General features: G+C 47.6%; 2 protein-coding genes across 3 annotated transcripts in view; one reads left to right on the top strand and one right to left on the bottom strand.

Annotated features, from left to right (window-relative positions):
- LOC311101514 (ankyrin repeat domain-containing protein 13B-like) overlaps nt 1-1,570 on the top strand; it is a gene marked incomplete at both ends in the record, with an annotated part of 36,375 nt that extends 34,805 nt beyond the window's left edge. The window contains 2 exons of the mRNA XM_084142660.1: nt 175-251; nt 1,369-1,570. Coding sequence (XP_083998786.1) covers nt 175-251; nt 1,369-1,570 — 279 coding nt within the window. The remainder of the gene's footprint in view (nt 1-174; nt 252-1,368) is intronic.
- A 7,756-nt stretch (nt 1,571-9,326) lies between these two features.
- The window catches only part of LOC311101840 (uncharacterized protein), a 40,405-nt gene continuing 28,168 nt past the window's right edge, over nt 9,327-21,563 (bottom strand). For both annotated transcript variants that reach the window (XM_084143052.1, XM_084143051.1), the window contains 13 exons: nt 18,930-19,042; nt 17,941-18,005; nt 17,668-17,795; nt 17,494-17,559; nt 17,318-17,383; nt 16,953-17,147; nt 14,765-14,858; nt 14,486-14,614; nt 14,279-14,325; nt 14,009-14,155; nt 13,314-13,514; nt 12,020-13,100; nt 9,327-11,384 (listed from right to left, as the gene is read on the bottom strand). In XM_084143052.1, coding sequence (XP_083999178.1) covers nt 9,882-11,384; nt 12,020-13,100; nt 13,314-13,514; nt 14,009-14,155; nt 14,279-14,325; nt 14,486-14,614; nt 14,765-14,858; nt 16,953-17,147; nt 17,318-17,383; nt 17,494-17,559; nt 17,668-17,795; nt 17,941-18,005; nt 18,930-19,042 — 3,835 coding nt within the window. In that variant the 3' untranslated portion in view covers nt 9,327-9,881. The remainder of the gene's footprint in view (nt 11,385-12,019; nt 13,101-13,313; nt 13,515-14,008; nt 14,156-14,278; nt 14,326-14,485; nt 14,615-14,764; nt 14,859-16,952; nt 17,148-17,317; nt 17,384-17,493; nt 17,560-17,667; nt 17,796-17,940; nt 18,006-18,929; nt 19,043-21,563) is intronic.

The following is a 21,563-nucleotide window of genomic DNA, read 5'->3' as shown; positions in this document are numbered from 1 at the left end:
AAGTCTATCCTATCAGCTAGCTAGACAAACAGTTGACTCAGTATCCTAGGGCATAATCCAGTGTCAACATTGAGATTGAAACATTAAAATGACAAGAGCGTTTGGTGAGCCTTCTTGTTGACTTGATTGACTATCTCTCTGACTCTGTCTGTCTACTTTCTGGTGTGCATATAGGTGACCATCTGGGAGGCCCTGACCAACAGCAAGCCCAGCACACGTACTGTTCCCTGTGACCCCAGTCGGCTGCAAAGGTCTGCACTTTCTCTGCACTCGACTTGCTATCCTACTCAGCCTTTGTTTGCTTTAGCCTTGGCTCGCCATTCTCCAGCACACTGGAGGCTAGAGAGCTTCCTGGCTGCATTCACAGCACACAATTTCACTGTTGACTCACTCCCATTCATGCACACACTGTTGTCTTTGCCTGCACTCCCTGCACCTCATACACTAGATACACTCTGAGTGACAGGCCCCCACCTCATACAGTAGATACACTCTGAGTGACTGGCCCCCACCTCATACAGTAGATACACTCTGAGTGACTGGCCCCCACCTCATACAGTAGATACACTCTGAGTGACTGGCCCCCACCTCATACAGTAGATACACTCTGAGTGACTGGCCCCCACCTCATACAGTAGATACACTCTGAGTGACTGGCCCCCACCTCATACAGTAGATACACTCTGAGTGACTGGCCCCCACCTCATACAGTAGATACACTCTGAGTGACTGGCCCCCAGTTCATACAGTAGATACATTCTGAGTGACTGGCCCCCACCTTATACAGTAGATACACTCGGAGTGACTGGCCCCCACTGATATACAGTAGATCTGCCTCTCTCCTGCATGCCCTCACTGGAAACAATACACTGGATGCTACATAAACTCAAACTAGCACAATTTAGTGTTGTGTGTGTGTGTGTTTGGTTTTACTATCCTTGTGAGGACCAGAAGTCCTCACATGGATAGTAAAACAAGGAAAATTCAGACAAGTGGGGACATTTCACCAGTCCCCACAAGGAAAAAGGCTCAGGGGTTAGGTTTAGGGTTACAATTAGGGTTAGGGGTTATGGTTAAGTTTAGGGTTTGGGGTTAAGGTTAGGGGTTAGGGAAAATTACGATTTTGAATGGGAATCAATTGTTTTGTCCTCAAAAGGATAGTAAAACAAACGTGTTTGTGGGTGTGTGTGTATTTGCATGCACACGACAACCCCTCTTTCTTACTCAAATTATGTCCTGTCAAAATAAATCTAGGTCCAGCATATTTTTCAACCATTTCCACTGTCACTGTCAATTCCTCAATTCTCCTTACACAATAACCAGGTTTCCCAACCCCATTGTCTCCTCCCACCCACCCTCCTCCTCCAGGACTCCCCAGCACAGGCCTTGCCCTCCAGCCAGTCTCTGTAACACGCCCACCAAGAAGCCCCCCACAGCCTGCAGCTACGACCAGCAGCTCCGCCTGGCCATGGAGCTGTCGGCTCGGGAGCAGGAAGAGGCCGAGCTACAGCGACGGCAAGAGGAGGAGGAGCTGCAGCGGATCATCCAGCTGTCACTCATGGAGAAATGAGAGCCTGATTGGCCAGATGGGCTGTAGGAGGTATGGGAGAGGAGGAGAAGGAGTAGGGTGGAGGTCCAGAGAGGGTAGTCAATAGGTTCACTCTACTCCTGGCTGTGACAGCCTTGCCTCCTCCGACCGTCCCATATCCCCTTTCCCACTGTGCTCCTTAAATAAGAGCCTGTCTGTGTGGCACAACAGGGCTCTACAGTGCTGATACAGCTACAGTACAGAGTCACTACTCTCTGGTGCCACTCTGCACTCACAGTCAGTGCAAGTTTACAACAAGAAACAAGAAGAAACACTTTTAATGGAATGCTACATTGACCGACCACATCAGTGGTGCTAGGGTAATACAAATTGTGTTTGTGTTTGAAGGCCATGCTTTAATAAACGGTCCTGTGTTTGGGGGATAGGGTTTGTGTCCACTTCACAGACCTGGGTCTTATTCATTAGGCACCAAACAAAAGAAAATGTAATGAAACAGGGACGGACTACCTGAAATTGTCCAATAAGAAACACTTGTTTTTGTTTACCGTTGCAAATCATTCTGCTATAGTGTGCCCTAATGAATACTCTGTGTGTGTGTCAGGTGGGTCGAGTGGGGTGGGATGTTGACATACCCTATTACTTCCTACTTTTTAATAGATTGCTACATTTTTTCCAAACTTTGATTTGCACAAAATTGAGACGTACTGTACTTAGACTGTGGATGGACTCTTGATGACTGTTTATGGTTCTAATAAGTAGATAGATAGAATAATACCCCTATGGAGTTCATGTTAATATGTTAACCCTATGACAGGAGTTCATGTTAATATGTTAACCCTATGACAGGAGTTAATGTTCATATGTTAACCCTATGACAGGAGTTCATGTTAAGATGTTAACCCTATGACAGGAGTTAATGTTAATATGTTAACCCTATCACAGGAGTTCATGTTAAGATGTTAACCCTATGACAGGAGTTCATGTTAAGATGTTAACCCTATGACATGAGTTCATGTTAAGATGTTAACCCTATGACAGGAGTTCATGTTAATATGTTAACCCTATCACAGGAGTTCATGTTAATATGTTAACCCTATCACAGGAGTTCATGTTAATATGTTAACCCTATCACAGGAGTTAATGTTCACATGATAACCCTATGACAGGAGTTCATGTTAATATGTTAACCCTATCACAGGAGTTAATGTTCATATGATAACCCTATGACAGGAGTTCATGTTAAGATGTTAACCCTATGACAGGAGTTCATGTTAATATGTTAACCCTATGACAGGAGTTCATGTTAATATGTTAACCCTATGGCAGGAGTTAATGTTAATATGTTAACCCTATGACATGAGTTCATGTTAAGATGTTAACCCTATGACAGGAGTTCATGTTAATATGTTAACCTTATGACAGGAGTTAATGTTAAGATGTTAACCCTATGACAGGAGTTCATGTTAAGATGTTAACCCTATGACAGGAGTTAATGTTAATATGATAACCCTATGACAGGAGCTCATGTTAATATGATAACACTATGACAGGAGACTGGTCCGTAGGCAGCTAGTCTGTTCACAACGACAGGTGCAGCATCCTATACCTTTCAATGTGTACTGCCACCATACAGCTGCTGTTGCTCACCCTTTGGACTCCATAGGAGCTAATACAGTGAGGGAAAAAAGTATTTGATCCCCTGCTGATTTTGTACGTTTGCCCACTGACAAAGACATGATCAGTCTATAATTTTAATGGTATGTTTATTTGAACAGTGAGAGACAGAATAACAACAAAAAAATCCAGAAGAATGCATGTCAAAAATGTTATAAATTGATTTGCATTTTAATGAGAGAAATAAGTATTTGACCCCCTCTCAATCAGAAAGATTTCTGGCTCCCAGGTGTCTTTTATACAGGTAACGAGCTGAGATTAGGAGCACACTCTTAAAGGGAGTGCTCCTAATCTCAGTTTGTTACCTGAATAAAAGACACCTGTCCACAGAAGCAATCAATCAATCAGATTCCAAACTCTCCACCATGGCCAAGACCAAAGAGCTCTCCAAGGATGTCAGGGACAAGATTGTAGACCTACACAAGGCTGGAATGGGCTACAAGACCATCGCCAAGCAGCTTGGTGAGAATGTGACAACAGTTGGTGCAATTATTCGCAAATGGAAGAAACACAAAAGAGCTGTCAATCTCCCTCGGCCTGGGGCTCCATGCAAGATCTCACCTCGTGGAGTTGCAATGATCATGAGAACGGTGAGGAATCAACCCAGAACTACACGGGAGGATCTTGTCAATGATCTCAAGCCAGCTGGGACCATAGTCACCAAGAAAACAATTGGTAACACACTACGCCGTGAAGGACTGAAATCCTGCAGCACCCGCAAGGTCCCCCTGCTCAAGAAAGCACATATACAGGCCCGTCTGAAGTTTGCCAATGAACATCTGAATGATTCAGAGGAGAACTGGGTGAAAGTGTTGTGGTCAGATGAGACTCGAGCTCTTTGGCATCAACTCAACTCGCCGTGTTCGGAGGAGGAGGAATGAAGCCTATGACCCCAAGAACACCATCCCCACCGTCAAACATGGAAACATTATGCTTTGGGGGTGTTTTTCTGCTAAGGGGACAGGACAACTTCACCGACCGCATCAAAGGGACGATGGACGGCGCCATGTACCGTCAAATCTTGGGTGAGAACCTCCTTCCCTCAGCCAGGGCATTGAAAATGGGTCGTGGATGGGTATTCCAGCATGACAATGACCCAAAACACACGGCCAAGGCAACAAAGGAGTGGCTCAAGAAGAAGCACATTAAGGTCCTGGAGTGGCCTAGCCAGTCTCCAGACCTTAATCCCATAGAAAATCTGTGGAGGGAGCTGAAGGTTCGAGTTGCCAAACGTCAGGCTCGAAACCTTAATGACTTGGAGAAGATCTGCAAAGAGGAGTGGGACAAAATCCCTCCTGAGATGTGTGCAAACCTGGTGGCCAACTACAAGAAACGTCTGACCTCTAGGGTTTTGCCACCAAGTACTAAGTCATGTTTTGCAGAGGGGTAAAATACTTATTTCCCTCATTAAAATGCAAATCAATTTCTAACATTTTTGCCAGGCGTTTTTCTGGATTTCTTTGTTGTTATTCTGTCTCTCACTGTTCAAATAAACCTACCATTCAAATTATAGACTGATCATGTCTTTATCAGTGGGCAAACGTACAAAATCAGCAGGGGATCAAATACTTTTTTCCCTCACTGTATAACTATGACCAACACTATATGGCTACACATAAATGAATATACACTGAACAAAAATGTGCAACAATTTCAACGTTTTTACTGAGTTACAGTTCATATAAGGAAATTAGTCCATTTAAATAAATTCAGTAGGCCCTAATCTACGGATTTCACATGACTGGGAATACATATATGCATCTGTTGGTCACAGATACCTTAAAATAAAAGTAGGGGCGTGGATCAGAAAACCAGTCAGTATCTGGTGTGACCACCATTTGCCTCATGCAGCGCAACACATCTCCTTCGCATAGAGTTGATCAGGCTGTTGATTGTGGCCTGTGGAATGTTGTCCCACTCCTCTTCAATGGCTGTGTGAAGTTGCTGGATAACGTACACGTCGATCCAGAGCATCCCAAACATGCTCTATGGGTGACATGTCTGGTGAGTATGCAGGCCATGGAAGAACTGGGACATTTCCAGCTTCCAGGAATTGTGTACAAATCCTTGCGACATGGAGCCGTGCATTATCATGCTGAAACATGAGGTGATTGTGACAGATGAATGCCACGACAATGGGCCTCAGGATCGCGTCATGGTATCTCTGTGCATTCAAATTGACATCGATAAAATGCAATTGTGTTAATTGTCTGTAGTTTATGTCTGCCCATACCATAACCCCACTGCCACCATGGGGCACTTGGTTCATAACGTTGACATCAGCAAAACGCTCGCCCACACGACGCCATACACACTGTTTGCCATCTGCCCGGTACAGTTGAAACCGGGATTCATCCGTGAAGAGCACACTTCTCCAGCATGCCAGTGGCCATCGAAGGTGAGCATTTGCCCACTGAAGTCGGTTACGATGCCGAACTGCAGTCAGGTCAAGACCCTTGTGAGGACAACGAGCACGCAGATGAGCTTCCCTGAGACGGTTTCTGACAGTTTGTGCAGAAATTCTTTGGTTGTGCAAACCCACAGTTTCATCAGTTGTCCGGGTGGTTGGTCTCAGACGATCCCGCAGGTGAAGAAGCCGGATGTGGAGGTCCTGGACTGGCGTGGTTACACGTGGTCAGCGGTTGCGAGGCTGGTTGGACGTACTGCTAAAAAAATATATAATGACGTTGGAGGTTTATGGTAGAGAAATGAACATTACATGAAGCCGCCATTTTGGTACTCCATCGTAAAAAGGTTTTGGAAGCTATAGAAATGCATTTGTCTACATTCGTTTTTGACAAGTAAATACTATTAGACTCCTTAATGCATACTTTTAAATTATATTATGAGAATTTAACCAAAAAAATTATATAAAAACATTATTTAAAGTATTTTTTTTTATAGAGTACTAATGTTACTATCCCCACTACAACTAAGAAATGGTTAAATACATATCATTGTCTTTTTATTGAAATACTGTAGAATTCCATTCATTCCTATGGAGGACTGCTCCTTCTGAGGAGTACCATAATGGCGGCCGGTGGCCTCTCATTGGCTATTACATAGCATCAGCAATCCAGCGTTTATACACATCATTGGGTGATTGATACCCTACCTACATTGTCCAGTATCTACTAGCCAGCTCACCTACTGACTGAGAAGTGAAAGCACAGCACAAGCACAGCCTAGGAACCAAACAGAGAGCAGCATTCACATCCACCTTTATCTTCAAAAACAAATCTGATTTTGCTGGTAGTGCTGCAACGTACTTGACATCATTTCACGCCACGGGTAACAGTTTACAGTGACAACCAAGGGCCCTTTGGCTCCTGTTATTTTGGGAAGACAAGGAGGACAACACTGCAATGAAGTGTGCCATGATATGTCCCATCCAGCCAAATAATCCCAATCTGATTCAGCTGTTGGCTGTCTGGAATAGTGGCAACCTCAACGAATAACATTAAAAACCCTAAGAGGGCTCAGTGCTGCAAATGTGTGGAGAATCTTTAAAAAGACGGAGAGGATAAATAACATACAGGTAAAAGTCAGTAAATTAGAATATTTTGAAAAACTTGATTTATTTCAGTAATTGCATTCAAAAGGTGTAACTTGTACATTATATTTATTCATTGCACACAGACTGATGCATTCAAATGTTTATTTCATTTAATTTTGATGATTTGAAGTGGCAACAAATGAAAATCCAAAATTCCGTGTGTCACAAAATTAGAATATTGTGTAAGGGTTACATTTTGAAGACACCTGGTGCCACAAAATAATCAGCTGATTAACTCAAAACACCTGCAAAGGGCTTTAAATGGTCTCTCAGTCCAGTTCTGAAGCCTACACAAACATGGGGAAGACTTCAGATTTGACAGCTGTCCAAAAGGCGACCATCGACACATTGCACAAGGAGGGAAAGACACAAAAGGTTATTGCAGAAGAGGCTGGCTGTTCTCAGAGCTCTGTGTCCAAACACATTAATAGAGAGGCAAAGGGAAGGAAAAACTGTGGTCAGAAAAAGTGTACAAGCGATAGGGATCACCGCGCCCTAGTCAAGATTGTGAAAAAAAACCCATTCAAAAATGTGGGGGAGATTCACAAGGAGTGGACAGCTGCTGGAGTCAGGGCTTCAAGATCCACCACCAAGAGACGCTTGAAAGACATGGGTTTCAACTGCCGCATACCTCGTGTCAAGCCACTGTTGACCAAGAAACAGCGCGAAAAGCGTCTCACCTGGGCTAAGGAAAAAAAGAGCTGGACTGCTGCTGAGTGGTCTAAAGTCATGTTTTCTGACGAAAGCAAATCTTGCATTTCCTTTGGAAATCGAGGTCCCAGAGTCTGGAGGAAGACAGGAGAGGCACAGGATCCACGTTGCCTGAAGTCTAGTGTAAAGTTTCCACCATCAGTGATGGTTTGGGGTGCCATGTCATCTGCTGGTGTCGGTCCACTCTGTTTCCTGAGATCAAGGGTCAACGCAGCCGTCTACCAGCAAGTTTTAGAGCACTTCATGCTTCCTGCTGCTGACCTGCTCTATGGAGATGGAGATTTCAGGTTCCAACAGGACTTGGCGCCTGCACACAGCGCAAAATCTACCCGTGCCTGGTTTACGGACCATGGTATTTCTGTTCTAAATTGGCCAGCCAACTCCCCTGACCTTAGCCCCATAGAAAATCTGTGGGGTATTGTGAAAAGGAAGATGCAGAATGCCAGACCCAACAACGCAGAAGAGTTGAAGGCCACTATCAGAGCAACCTGGGCTCTCATAACACCTGAGCAGTGCCAGAAACTCATCGACTCCATGCCACGCCGCATTAATGCAGTAATTGAGGCAAAAGGAGCTCCAACCAAGTATTGAGTATTGTACATGCTCATATTTTTCATTTTCATACTTTTCAGTTGGCCAACATTTCTAAAAAATCCCTTTTTTGTATTAGCCTTAAGTAATATTCTAATTTTGTGACACACGGAATTTTGGATTTTCATTTGTTGCCACTTCAAATCATCAAAATTAAATGAAATAAACATTTGAATGCATCAGTCTGTGTGCAATGAATAAATATAATGTACAAGTTACACCTTTTGAATGCAATTACTGAAATAAATCAAGTTTTTCAAAATATTCTAATTTACTGACTTTTACCTGTATGCATCCCAAATGCGAAATGGCACCCTATTCCCTATATACTGCACTACTTTTGACAAGGGCCCATATGGCTCTGGCCAAAAGTTGTGCACTATGTAGTGAATAGGGTGCCATTTGGGACGCAGCCACCATCTTCAGTATGCAGGAGGGAGCTACGCCAAACATCTGCACCAAGGATGAGACACTTCATTTAAACACTCTCCTCTCAGTTATTGACATTGGGGAGGGCAAATATTGAACTTCATAAGAAACCCATTAAAATGTTTTGGTGTACTATTTCATAAATATTTCAACATTTTAGTTCAACTACTGAGTTTTAGGGGCAGGCGTTACATTTCATTCATATGAGGCAGATTCTTTGAAAGCTTTCCAATATGACAGCACCCTGTGTATATCAGATGCTATGTCATCTGGGATGCTGGCAACCTAAATCTCAGACTATTTTAATTAAACCGATGAACCGGGGGAGTAAAATTGTCAGTGTTAAATATTCTGCAGTGCAGACTTCACTACCTTAGGGAAACATTACTTACATGTAGAGGCTGGATATTTCAGTTAGTGGTGCTTTTTCAATTCCTATTTCCTCACCTCCTCAAAAGAGGAAGGTGAGGAGATAGGATGCGAGGAATCACGGAAAGCCAAAATGAGGTAGAGCCAGCCAGTGTCTCCTCCCCAACTTAACTTGCACTTCCTGTCCTGTCCACATGGGGGATGTCAAGATATAGATCCTCAATATAAGGCGGGGCCATTGAAACCAGGGCTTTGAGCAGGGCACATAGAAATATGTTATGTAGAACAAACATGCCTCTGACATGTAGAATAAGGAACCATCTCTCTATTCAGGACATTCCTATCTGCAACGCTCCACAACATTTACAACTGAACGCAGTGCACCCTAGTGGATCTCTTCTAAAATACCCTCCTCTTGATTTCAATAAGGATTCACAGGAGTCATGATGTATGTACTTTTGTTTCTTTAATAGTCACAGCTAAGAACAGGATAAAAAAAGAATATCAACTTTGTCTTGTTTAAAATAAGAATAAAGGACGTGACTTACACTTCTCTTCACATACAACAGATACACACAGACAGGCTACCATAGAATCAGTGCAAAAATACTCCCCAGGTAAAAACAACTTTAAAAAAAGATTAAAACAGGAGTAAAGTGCATGTTTTTTGAGAAACAGCCCCCTCATTTTAGTTGTAGAAATTACAACTGTTTTAGAAACCATAAATGGGAGGGGGGAGGGGGGAGACGCACCTACAGTAACAGACAAACCTCCACATACTTAGCATTCACCTGAATATACACGGACCACAAGTCCACACTAACAGATTACATAGGGTCCAACACAGCTAGTCAGCACACACACACACACACTACAGACAAGGGCCCAAGGGAGACAGTCTGGACCATAGTGCACATGTAGGGCCTAGGCCACCACACACACACACTCTCGCACGCATACACACTCATAGACACCCTCGGCCTAGGGCCGAGTACAGTGAGGTCACATGGTGTTGTAGAGCACAGTGGAAGGCCGTTTCTTGTCTGCAGCCTTGCGGAGCCGCCGCAGCGGGTGACTCTTCCCGCAGGGCTGCTGCTGCGTGGTTGTCATAGTGACGTCGGGAGCGCTCTTCGGGGACTGGTTGCGGGTGAGCCGGGGGGAGAGGTCTGTCTCTAGCTCCTCCTCCCCTTGAAGAACAAGAGATGGAGGTGAGGAGGGAGAGGGGGGATCACTCCCTGCATTCTGGGAGCCCCTATCAGTCCTGTCTGGGTCCAGTGGGTACACCCCCCCTAAGGGGGCCCTGGGGGTGATGGGGGGGCTCCGGGACAACACCCGCTGCTTCTTGGAGACATCGTCTAAGCTGGGATGATGGTGGTAGCGGGAGTGAGGGGTGGGCATCAATGGGGGTCCGTGAGGGCTTGCGGAGGTGGGCCGTAGGTCCCAGTCACTCAGGTCATTGGCTGACAGCTCCAGGCAGTCCAGCTTGGCCAGCGAGGCTGAGCGCTTCATCAGGGAAGGGGGCGTGAGGCCCGCCTGGCGGATCCGCGACTCGATCTCCATGGCCCTCTGCCATACGGGCGTCTCCCTGTGATGCTGCCCCTGACCAGGTCTCACTCCAGTCCCCAGTCCCATGCCCCCCGCCTCGTACAGGAAGGCCTGCAGCTCCCTCAGGGTCTCCTGGATCTTCTCCAGCTCCTCACTGCTGCGTGCCAGGGCCAGCCTTCCGTGGTGGGGCGGGGGAGGGGAGGGGCCATCCGTGTCTGAGTCCTGGGCCGTCACCCCCTCCAGCCACAGCAGTACGGGGGAGTGGGAGGCCTGAGGCAGGGCCATAGATGGCTCCACAGAAGGGCACACGATGATTGGGATGGGCTCAGGGGTGTGGCGGGCGTCTGGGTAGTGAGAGAAGGAAGGGGCTGGGGCTGGGGCAATGTCCATGTCTGAGACGACAAACCCTCCCTGCTCTGTCTCTCTGGTTAACTCCGTCTCTCCTTTGGGCTCTGCAGACACAGTGAAAGTCTCGTTCAGAGTTCTTCCTTGCTCAGGAGCAGGGGTAGGCCTATGCTGCTCGGGGCAGTCTGTGGTAGGAGTGTGGAGGGGTGGGCAGTCAGTGCTTGTCGTATGGAGAGGGGAGCACGTGGGGTGGAACTCTGCACTGGGGGAGTGGAGAGGGGAGCGCTGGGTAGACGTGTTGCTGAGCGGTAAGTCCAGCTCCTGCCTCAGCCTTTGCTCCAGCTGTTTGGTGGCCCTGCGCACCGAGCCGGCCGGCCAATCCGAGGGAGGCGTGGAGGGGGACTGTGGATAGGAGGAGGGCGAGGTCAGTGGGGTCTCCTCGTCCCGGTCGTCTGGGCGCAGCTGCTGAGGGCTGCGGGGGGCCGGCTGGGTGGAGGAGAGTGGCGCCGCTGCCGGGGGGTGGCATATGGACTCTATCTCCGTGACGATATGGCGGACTGACACGCCGTTGTCGTGACTGGATCGGTCGCTACCGTCCTCCGTATGGGGGGAACTCTGAGATAGAGACGGAACAGAGAGAATAGTTTGAATGTCTGCTTTGAATGATATCTAAGCACAGTTAACTTGGTATTAATGCTGGAGCGTCACTAAAAGCTACCAAAATACATTTTACAGAAAGAAAGAGAATGACGCCACCATTACAAAGTCTGTAGACAACAGCTGTCTAAAAGGTCTGGGGCCGTATCAAGCGCCTCAGAGTGCTGATCTAGGATCAAGTCCCCCTGTCAAGATAATCTTATTAATTGTGATCTAAAAGACAGAACTGATCCTAAAATCAGCACTCCTAGTCTGAGACGCTTGATACATAGGGCCTCTGATAAACAAGCTTAACATATTAGCAATGGAAACTGATCATATGTAAAGGTTCTTCCAATAGGTGGCAGTATTGTACAAACCATCCCCAAAGACACGTCATTGTGTTGCTCCCTCCCTATCTAATGGATTAGTGAATTAGATCACAATCCATTCGATCGACTGTCTCCGTTGAGTACTGTAATCTTGTTAAATCACTCAGTAACTCTCAGCAGGGCTGTGGCGCTCTGAAGTCCATAGATAAATGACACTACAGGAGGCTGGCATTCATCATTCAAAGTCATTTCAGTGTAAATAAAATAAAATGGCCGCCTCACCTTTCCCTGCTCCTCTTCCTCGGGGCTTGGCAGTGGTGGCAGTGCTCCAGCAGGGTTCTCGGGGGACAGCGGCTGCAGCTCCTGGCTGGGGCACCGCGACTGAGGCGTCCGCTGAGCCATCTGCTCGGAAAGAGTCTGGGCCTTTCCGTCTTGGGACAGGCCCAGAAATTTCTCGCGGGCGCTGAAGAAGTCGATGCTGTCCGTGCTGAGGTTGGAGGACGCGGTAACGCATGTGGCGTCGACGGGGTTAGCGAGGATAGTGTCTGTGTCACCGCCGCCGCTGGGGTTGTTGTTGTCATCGTTGGCGTAGGGTCCTAAAGACAGAGGCGTTATTGGGGTGAGAGGGCTCACGGCCACGGGGATCCCTGGGGACGCCATACTGACACTGTCCCCCCTCTCGCTCAGCGGGTCTGACAGGGTGTCCGAGTCATCGCTGGACTCCAGGGTGGCTTGAGATACGACTTCAGAGCTGCTGAGGTCAGGCAGATCGAGGGCCAGCGCTACACACTGGGCTTTCTGTTTAGGTACAGGACTGGACAGCTGTGTGCTCAAACCTAGATGGAGGGATTTGGCCAGTGGCTGGGGGAAGGGAGAAGGAGGGAGGATATGCAGTGAGGGGGGAGGATGAGGGACGGCAGTGACTGGCACCGTCACGGCCACCAGCGCCGAGTTGTCCATTCTCTCCTCGGGCACCACCGTGGCCGCCCGCGGCCTAGGCAGCGGCGGGAGGAAGGGGTCCTGGTGGGGTCTTCGCCCTCGAGAATATAGGTTCTCCCGGGAGTCACACAGACCGTCGGAGGCTGATGGGCCAGGAGGGTGGGAGTGTGAGCGGGTGAGTCGGACGGGCTCCGAGTGTGTGTCTGAGATGTGGGCACCCTCGGTCTTGTTGTCAGGGTCATTGGCGGCTCCAAGCGCCTGGAGCAGGAAGTGTTGCAGGTAGGGCGTGGGGCCATTGTTGTTGTGGGGGTCCGAGCGGCCCAGGGAGTGGCTGTGAGGGCCCGTTTTACACAGCGGAGATTCGTGGCGCTCTGAGAGGTCGCTGTCCGAGTGGGAGCGCCACAACTTGTTGTGCCTCTGTTTACTGCAGAGAAAGACAGATGAAAGATGAGAAGAAACAAACAAATCGTACATTTGTCTTCATTCCATCATGTACACTGAAAATAGTCAATGCAGAGCCAGGTGTCTGTGTGAGAGCTGTGTGTGTGTGTGGCCCAGGTTGTGAGAGCTGTGTGTGTGTGTGGCCCAGGTTGTGAGAGCTGTGTGTGTGTGCACGTCTGTGCTCTCCTGTGCCTACCTGGCCAGCAGGATACCCTGGTACTCCTCCAGCTGCTTCATGAAGGAAGGGTTGGGCTTGGTGACGGCGCGGCGCTCCTTGACGTAATCGAAGGCCTTCTCCAGGTCCCAGCCGTACTCCTTCATGGCGTAGGCTATCACCGTGGAGGCAGAGCGACTCACACCCATCTTACAGTGGACCAGGCACTTAGCCCCTGCTTTCCTTATAGGGGGACACAGGGCATTGGGTTAGAGGAGAGGGAGTACACAGGAGGACAAAGACAGGCATGCAGAGGACAAACTGATTATGATATACAGTATTGTATCTTGTATTGATATAATGTCTTATGGTATACACCCTTCCAACCCAACTCAACCTCAAAGCCAGTTCCACTGCTTGTTTTCATTGTTGTCCTCTAATCAGGGACTTATTTAGACCTGAGACAACAGGTGGGTGCAAATAATGATCAGGTAGAACATCAAACCAGCAGGCTCCGGACCTCGTAGAGTCAGAGTTGAATACCCCGTTATAGATAACTTGCTAAAAAGAACAATGCTAAAAACAAATATGCAAAAAAAATTAAACTTAACAAAAACAGTTCTAAAATGAAAGAGAATCCTCTTAAAACCTACTTAATAATACTACATTTTATTCGACAGATGCCTTTCAAGACACTCAAGGACACCTAATTAAGTACATCAAATCAGAGTGCTTACTTGGCCTTGGTGATGAACTTGTAGGTGTCGTTCCAGTACTCCAGCAGGTTGGTGGCCTCCTCGTCGTACACGCGGATGTTGTGGTACTCAAACATGCCTGGGAAGAAGTTGTCAATCTCCCGCGTCACGTTGAGGATGTACCTCACACTGAAGGAGTGAAACGGAGAACGTTACTCGTTGTAACTTCTACTCATTATTGAAACTGTGCTGTAACTATCACAGTAACCAACAGTCTGACATGATCATAGGCAACTCAGAATGGTCTCTTACCCGCTGTTCTGCAGCTCCTCCAAGTTAGAAGCGTTCCACTCAGAGCCCTGGACACAAAACAGAATTCAGTCAAACTCGACAGATTATATTACGGATATCAGCAGACAGACAAACAGGCAGAAAAAGGGACAAAAAGAGCAAGACGACTTAAAAGTAGTGCACTATATAGGGAATAGGGTGCCATGCAGTCCTTGACCGCGTTCTTACCAGGTAAACATGGTCAAATATCTCCGTGGGGCTGTCCATCTGGCCCAGGATGACTATCATCTCGTTGTCAATAAACTCCTTGAACTCCCGAAGGTTGCACACCATCTGCATCTCCAGCTCTGTGCGAATCTGAAGAACCAGTAAAGAACCCATTAGAACCAGTAGAGAACCCATTAGAACCAGTAGAGAACCCATTAGAACCAGTAGAGAACCCATTAGAACCAGTATATAACCTGTTAGAACCAGTAGTGTGTGTGTGTGCCAACGTCTTTCACCCACCTCTTTGGAGGTGACATTCTCCAGGTCTTTCTGCATCATGATCTCTCTGAGGCGAGTCTTGATCAACCTCTCCGTGCGCTCCCTCTCTGTGGGCCTGTGGACACACAAGAAACACACACCCTAAGTACACCTCTCAGGACACACACACACATCAGTCTACCTCAGAAGGTTATGGGGGCTCAATTTACCGCTCACCCAGAACAGCTTCACACACACCACACTAAATATGACTTACAGGAACTCACTAAAGCCACTTAGCGCCTCTGGTTTGAAAAGAGCAAAAACTGTCTCCACATCATACAAATCCACAGAACTCAGTTGAAGTCCAGATTTTATGTTCTTGTTATAATGACGAGTCCCTGCCCTCCCCTCTCTCTCTAACTGCATTTAGAGGACACATTTAGCCACTTGCGCAGCGCTAAGGGCAACATGCCCTGATTAGGTCCCATGAGACCCCCTTCTGTTCTCCCCCCCTCTCTCGCTCTGTTCCCTCTATCACACTCTCTATCCCTCCATCCCTGTCGGTTGCCCTCTCTCTTTCCCTCTGTTCCCCCTCTCTCTTTCCTCCCTCCATCCCTGACGGTTGCCCCTCTCTCTTTCCCTCTGTTCCCCCCCTCTCTCTCTCTTTCCTCCCTCCATCCCTGACAGTTGCCCCTCTCTTTCCCTCTGTTCCCCCTCTCTCTTTCGCTCCCTCTCCAACCAAATCACCTCTCTTCACAATTTACACCGCAATGTAGGTCAGTGGCTATGCTCCCACAACAGTCAACATGATTGTGCAGCAGCAGCAGGTGTGTGTTGGGTCTTGTGTTGTTGTCCCAGTCTGATGACCCGTCATGCTTATTATGATGACACGTCCTTATTGGAACATCAGAAAGAGCCAGGGGTAGCTTGTTTATAGAAACAAAGACTTGATTGACCTCTTGAGGAAAGGGTTTGGGCACTTGAAACTTGTTGCACCGTCCAAGAAGAGACCGAGCTACTGCCGGGGTTGGGTTACTGGCTATGCCAGGAGAGTCTGAGCTCTCTGAATAGCACACGCACGTGCCAATGAACACAAGGATAGGGGTCAGGAAGTACACTCGGAATTGGAATCCATTGGAATTTCAGTTGAACACCTGAATTGAAATGGAATTGACCCCAACACACTACAGTCATAAGCACTACACTGTATGCAACTACACACATTCAACCTCTATCGCACATATTTGCAGGGACAAATGTGGGTCAAATCCTCCACGTCAGAGCGAGCCCTCAATACTGAATAAAATGAATGTGTAAAAAGCAAAGGCAAATATGACGTCTGTCTGTCATCGACAGGTATCTTAGCTTTGGCAGTGACCCCAACAGGATTGACTAACACTCGCATTGTCTGCCTTTAAGTGTGTGTGCAAAGTACCCAAGCCTAACCAGGGTGTGTGTGTGTGTACATATTTCCACTGCATGGCTAGGCTTAAGGCTAGCTGGGACGTTTGATGTCAATGCGGAGGGAGAGGCTTACTCTCATCTCTCCAGTAAAATACCTTTAAACGGTTTGGGTTTGACCTCTTTCCCCAGCCTCGGTGTCACTCAGTCAATTCCTCTACTTAAAATGTCTTCCAACGTGTTCGAGTGCTATTATTTCTACTCAATTACCCCCCTGTCATCCTTCCATCCTCTCCTTCGCTCCGACTGCCCTCGGCCACCTGCTTCTGTCCATCCGTCCGCTCGTCTACCTATCTGTCTAGCAACTTTTTCCATGCATAACTAAAGCGGTCATGGAGAGCGGGCTATTTTAGACGCTGCTGGCATGCACGCCTTCTGGCGTTATAGATAGGCCCCCCTAAACGAGCAGGAACACCTGATTGCTTCTGGGTGGGGAATTTCCCCGGTTAATACAGACATAAATCTCCGAGCTGCATCCTCTTGCTACAGCAGATTGTTGATATCTCGGTCATGACGAGGTAATGCTGAGAGCTCTGTGTGTGTTTGACCTCTGGTCTCTAAGGCAAAGATCGCAGGGGTCCTGGGAAGTCTGCCTGAAGCTGGGTGTTGTTGCAACAAGGGAAGCAGATGAGACTGCACTGGTAATTGGGCAATGTTGTTTTCTTTGGGAGAGAAGTTGGTATGAGTCCAGGTGACCTAACCCTCACAAGACCTCACTACAGTTGCTTAATATGGAAGTGTGTGTGTGACTGACTGGTACACTCACACGTCGGTGAAGAGGACGGGCGAGTTGGCGCGGTGGGACTGGACGTCCTGCATGGCGTTCCACTCGTTGATGCAGACCTGGTCAGAGGAGACCTGGCTCTGGTAGTAGCTGACCCAGGTCAGGAACAGGCTGCCAGGGTAGTAGTTGTGACAGCGGGCCACTTCGCACGCCTTGTGGAGCGACTGCAGGGCAGACCTGGGGGGCACAGGGGGAGGTGGAGAGGTAAGAAGAGGAGGGGGAAGGAGAGAAAGGGAGGAAGAGGGAGAGAGAGAGTGATAACAGGATAAACAATGGATAAAAGAGGGGACAAGTCAGAGTAAACGAGAGGGGGATGAGATGACAGGAGAGAAAGGAGGAGTGCTCACCACATGGCCTGGACAGAGACTGGTTTGAAGACATGGACCCTGTTGACCGTGGACACACTGAAGCCCCTACAGAGACAGACAGAGACAAACAGACAGGTTATGTGACAGTCCCACTGGGCAGAAGAACTACAGTTAATGCAGGAAGGAGGAAACGGGTGTAGTATCGCTCTTCTTACCCATCTCCATCCAAGTGGATCAGTGTGTCGCTCCACAGGGGTAGAACCAGCCCCACTGTGCATGAGCTGTAGGAGAAGAATACACAGCTGTTAAAGATGTTACACACACCTCCAAAGAGGTGGGTCTCTCTAACACACACACACACACCGCATGCAGTGGTACCAACTACTAACCTGTCTGAGGAGCCAAAGTCCATGCCCAGCACCACACTCTCCTCTGTGTCCTGTCTCCCATTGGTGGACACCACCACCATGTAGCGCGTGCCCTGAGGCTGAGCGTACGCGCTCTCCAGGCGCACAGCCTTAGGGAAGACGAGAGCGAGAGAGGGAGAATAATAACCCCTGATCAATCCCTCTGCTTTTGGAAGTATTCATCAGAATAGTTCTAGACTCATTTATCTGCCATGTGAATTAATTTGAATGTGAAGCGAGTGTGAGATGACGTACCAGGCGGATGTTGTCTTCTGGCCGCAGCACAGTGAACATGGTCTGCAGGTGCTGCTGGAGGTCACCTGAGGAAGGAAAGAGAAAGAGCGAGCGAGACAAAGAGTTCAGTTCACTAGCAGTATCGTACACATTGCACGCCATCTGCTCCTACTCATTCCTCCTCTGGGTGAAGTTAGTCCACCTTATGCAGACATACAAAAAGACAGTGTGTCTGATTAAACACTTCTAGAAACTCCAAATACAGCTCGGAAAAACATTTACATTCAAATGCAGCCGAAGTAACAGAAAGTGTCCTTCACTTGAGAGCGTTTTCCCACAATTACTACTACAAGGGCCAAAAGGACATTTGTCACTAAAAACAAGAAAAATAAAATGCATCTAGGGCTGGTACATCCTACTAACAGAGTTGGGAAAATCTCCTAGCAAACCTAGCAGAGCAGAGAGTAGCCTTCCCACAAGTACAGGCACACACACTTACAACAATTATCTCTGCCCTTGAGCACAAGGACACTGGTATGGAAAAACACACGCCTAAATAGCAACTCTATGGCAGCATGCAGTCAGTGGACCACCTGTGTCATATTGTAACAGATATGGGGTCAATTGAACTGGACAGCTCTGCTCTGGTGCAAGTGTTGGTTCCCTCAACACTGTAGAATGCCTGCTGCATTCCAATGATAAGCAGCACTATGGTTTGGCCTCATGTTGGGGCAGTGTCAGTTTCCCATGAGTCGGTGTTGAGTATTGGGGCACGTTCAACACGACAACGTTGTGGAACATTTCTATGTTATAAAGAGCTGAACAGACAGGCCTCTCTGACATGTGAAGTAAAGTATCATGTTGGCTCTATTTGTGGCATTTCTATCTGCAACGTTCCATAACATTTTCCTACTGAACTCACCCCTGTCCTATGGTTGTCTGTTTGTTGGTTGGTTTATTGTCAGTCAGTCAGTCAGTCAGTCAGTCCATCCATTAGTGGGAGGGCATACCTGTGTGTTTATTCCGCCGCTGGCTGATGTTGGGCGCCGAGGAAGGGGAGGAGCCATTTCCCCGAGGCAGGAAGACGGCGGCGCCCTTCACCGTCAGGAAGCTCTCGCTGATGCTAATTGGAGAGAGAAAACACAGGGTCACAGATGGGCCAGAGACAGACGCTAACAGAACGTTCCGGGCTAGGGATTCACACACACACAGAGCTTTATTCTTCATAAGTCAGTTTGAAGAGCAACAACAGCATGTGGTCCAGGCGGCAGCTACTACTCAGTCTGTGTAGCTACATGTAATAAACAGCCACGTGCACTCCAACACAGAACACAATGTTCCCCTCTGGCCAGGACGCATCCCCCTAACAGCTGGGGGCTGGAGGCTGGAGGCTGGAGGCTGGAGGCTAGGGGTAGAGCTGAGGGGCAGTTAGAGCCCCCTCACAGCTGGCTCAGACAGAGCAGAGCTCCCGCTGTGGTGCCACATAATCACATTAACTATAGTACACAGCACACCATCACACTAGAACAATTGGCGAGGTCACACGATCTACAGGGGATACTAGCTGATGGAGATTGTGTGTGTGTGTGTGTGTGTGTGTGTGTGTGTGTGTGTGTGTGTGTGTGTGTGTGTGTGTGTGCACGCGTACACGAGTGTGTAGCCTATATCTCCACATCACAGAACATAAACTCTACAGAATCTCACACGGTGGCACACTGACCTTAACTCAAATCATTAAAGGGCGAGGAGACCTACTGAAGACTTAAAGTGACAGGTGACTGATATAGGCCTTGGCTACCAAAAGACACCATGTGCCTCATTGGCCCTCATGTGAAGTGTGTCTTGATGAAGAGCTGCTACTAGGCTAAACCTTCTGTAACAACCCTGCCCCAAGTACTGCTCTACATCTACAGTCAGCCTCATTTCCACCACACAATCACATCTACCGTGGATGATTGGGAGGCACAGAGTCAGTACTGTCTGTGTCCTCCGGTCCTTCCTCACAGACAGACACAGGATGGGGAAATTTGCAACGATGAGCCGAATAGCAGAAGCATGGGGGTGACGTGCTAGAGAGGCTGTGCAATCTGAGGAGTGAGGGGACACATCTGGACCAGAAGCAGAACGAAAACAAACCAAGAGCGAGCTCATTTCCCTTCCTGACCCACTCACCCCTGACCCAGCTGTTTCCTCCTTCTACTTCACCCTTCCTCTCTCTTTCGTCATACCTCGCTCTTTCGTCATACCTCGCTCTTTCGTCATACCTCGCTCTTTCTTCGTACCGCTCTCTTTCTTCATACCGCTCTCTTTCTTCATACCGCTCTCTTTCGTCATACCTCTCTTTCGTCATACCTCTCTCTTTCGTCATACCTCTCTCTTTCTTCATACCTCTCTCTTTCTTCATACCTCTCTCTTTCTTCATACCTCTCTCTTTCTTCATACCTCTCTCTTTCTTCATACCTCTCTCTTTCTTCATACCTCTCTCCGTTTCACGCATACTGTACAGCTGTATCTAATAATGTCTGAACCATGGGGTTTAGCACACACCCGCACAGGGCAGGAAGGAGGAGGAGGAGCGCAGCACCTCACATGGTGTGTCCAGTATGTTCGTGAGTGCGTGTGCGAGAGAGAGAGTAAAGCATTCACCTTGCGTTTTCCACTACGAGACACTTGAAATTGATGAGTAGCTTTCAGAAACAGACAGACAGAACCACAGGCAGCAGACAGACAGTGCAAAGCTCCAGCAGGCAGCAGCAGCACACAATGCCAAGTGTAATACAACACTGACCCCTTAGCGGAGAGCTTTGCTTTGCACCTCCCGCCAGCGTAGGAATCCAAAACTAGGTAGCCAGACATACAGTACCAGTCAAAAGTTACACATCTACTCATTCAAGGGTTTCTCTTTATTTGTACAATTTTTTTATTTTGTAGAATAACAGTGAAGACATCAAAACTATGAAATAACACATATAGAATCATGTAGTAACCAAAATATATTTGAGATTCTTCAAATAGCCACCCTTTGCCTTGATGACAGCTTTGCACACTCTTGGCATTCTCTCAACCAGCTTCATGGAGGTAGTCACCTGAAATGCATTTCAATTATAAGGTGTGCCTTCTTAACAGTTAATTTGTGGAATTTCTTTCCTTCCTAATGTGTTTGAGCCATTTAGTTGTGTTGTGACAAGGTAGGGGGGTATACAGAAGATATCCCTATATGGTAAAAGACTAAGTCCATATTATGTCAAGAACACCTAAAATAAGCAAACAGAAACGACAGTCCATCATTACTTTAGGACATGAAGGTCAGTCAATACGGAAAATGTCAAGAACTTTGAAAGTTTCTTTAAGTGCAGTCACAAAAACCATCAAGCGCTATGATGAAATTGGCTCTCATGAGGACCGCCACAGGAATGGAAGTTACCTCTGCTGCAGAGGATAAGTTCATTAGAGTTACCAGCCTCAGAAATTGCAGCCCAAATAAATGCTTCAGAGTTCAACTAACAGACACATCTCAACATCAACTGTTCAGAGGAGACTGTGTGAATCATGCCTTCATGGTCAAATTGCTGCAAAGAAACCACTACTAAAGGACACCAATAATAAGAAGAGACTTGCTTGGGCCAAGAAACACGAGCAATGGA

This window comes from Coregonus lavaretus (genome assembly GCF_964263955.1).
Source record: "Coregonus lavaretus genome assembly, chromosome: 26".
Lineage (NCBI taxonomy): Eukaryota > Metazoa > Chordata > Actinopteri > Salmoniformes > Salmonidae > Coregonus > Coregonus lavaretus.
This window is presented reverse-complemented; position numbering and strand designations above follow the sequence as displayed.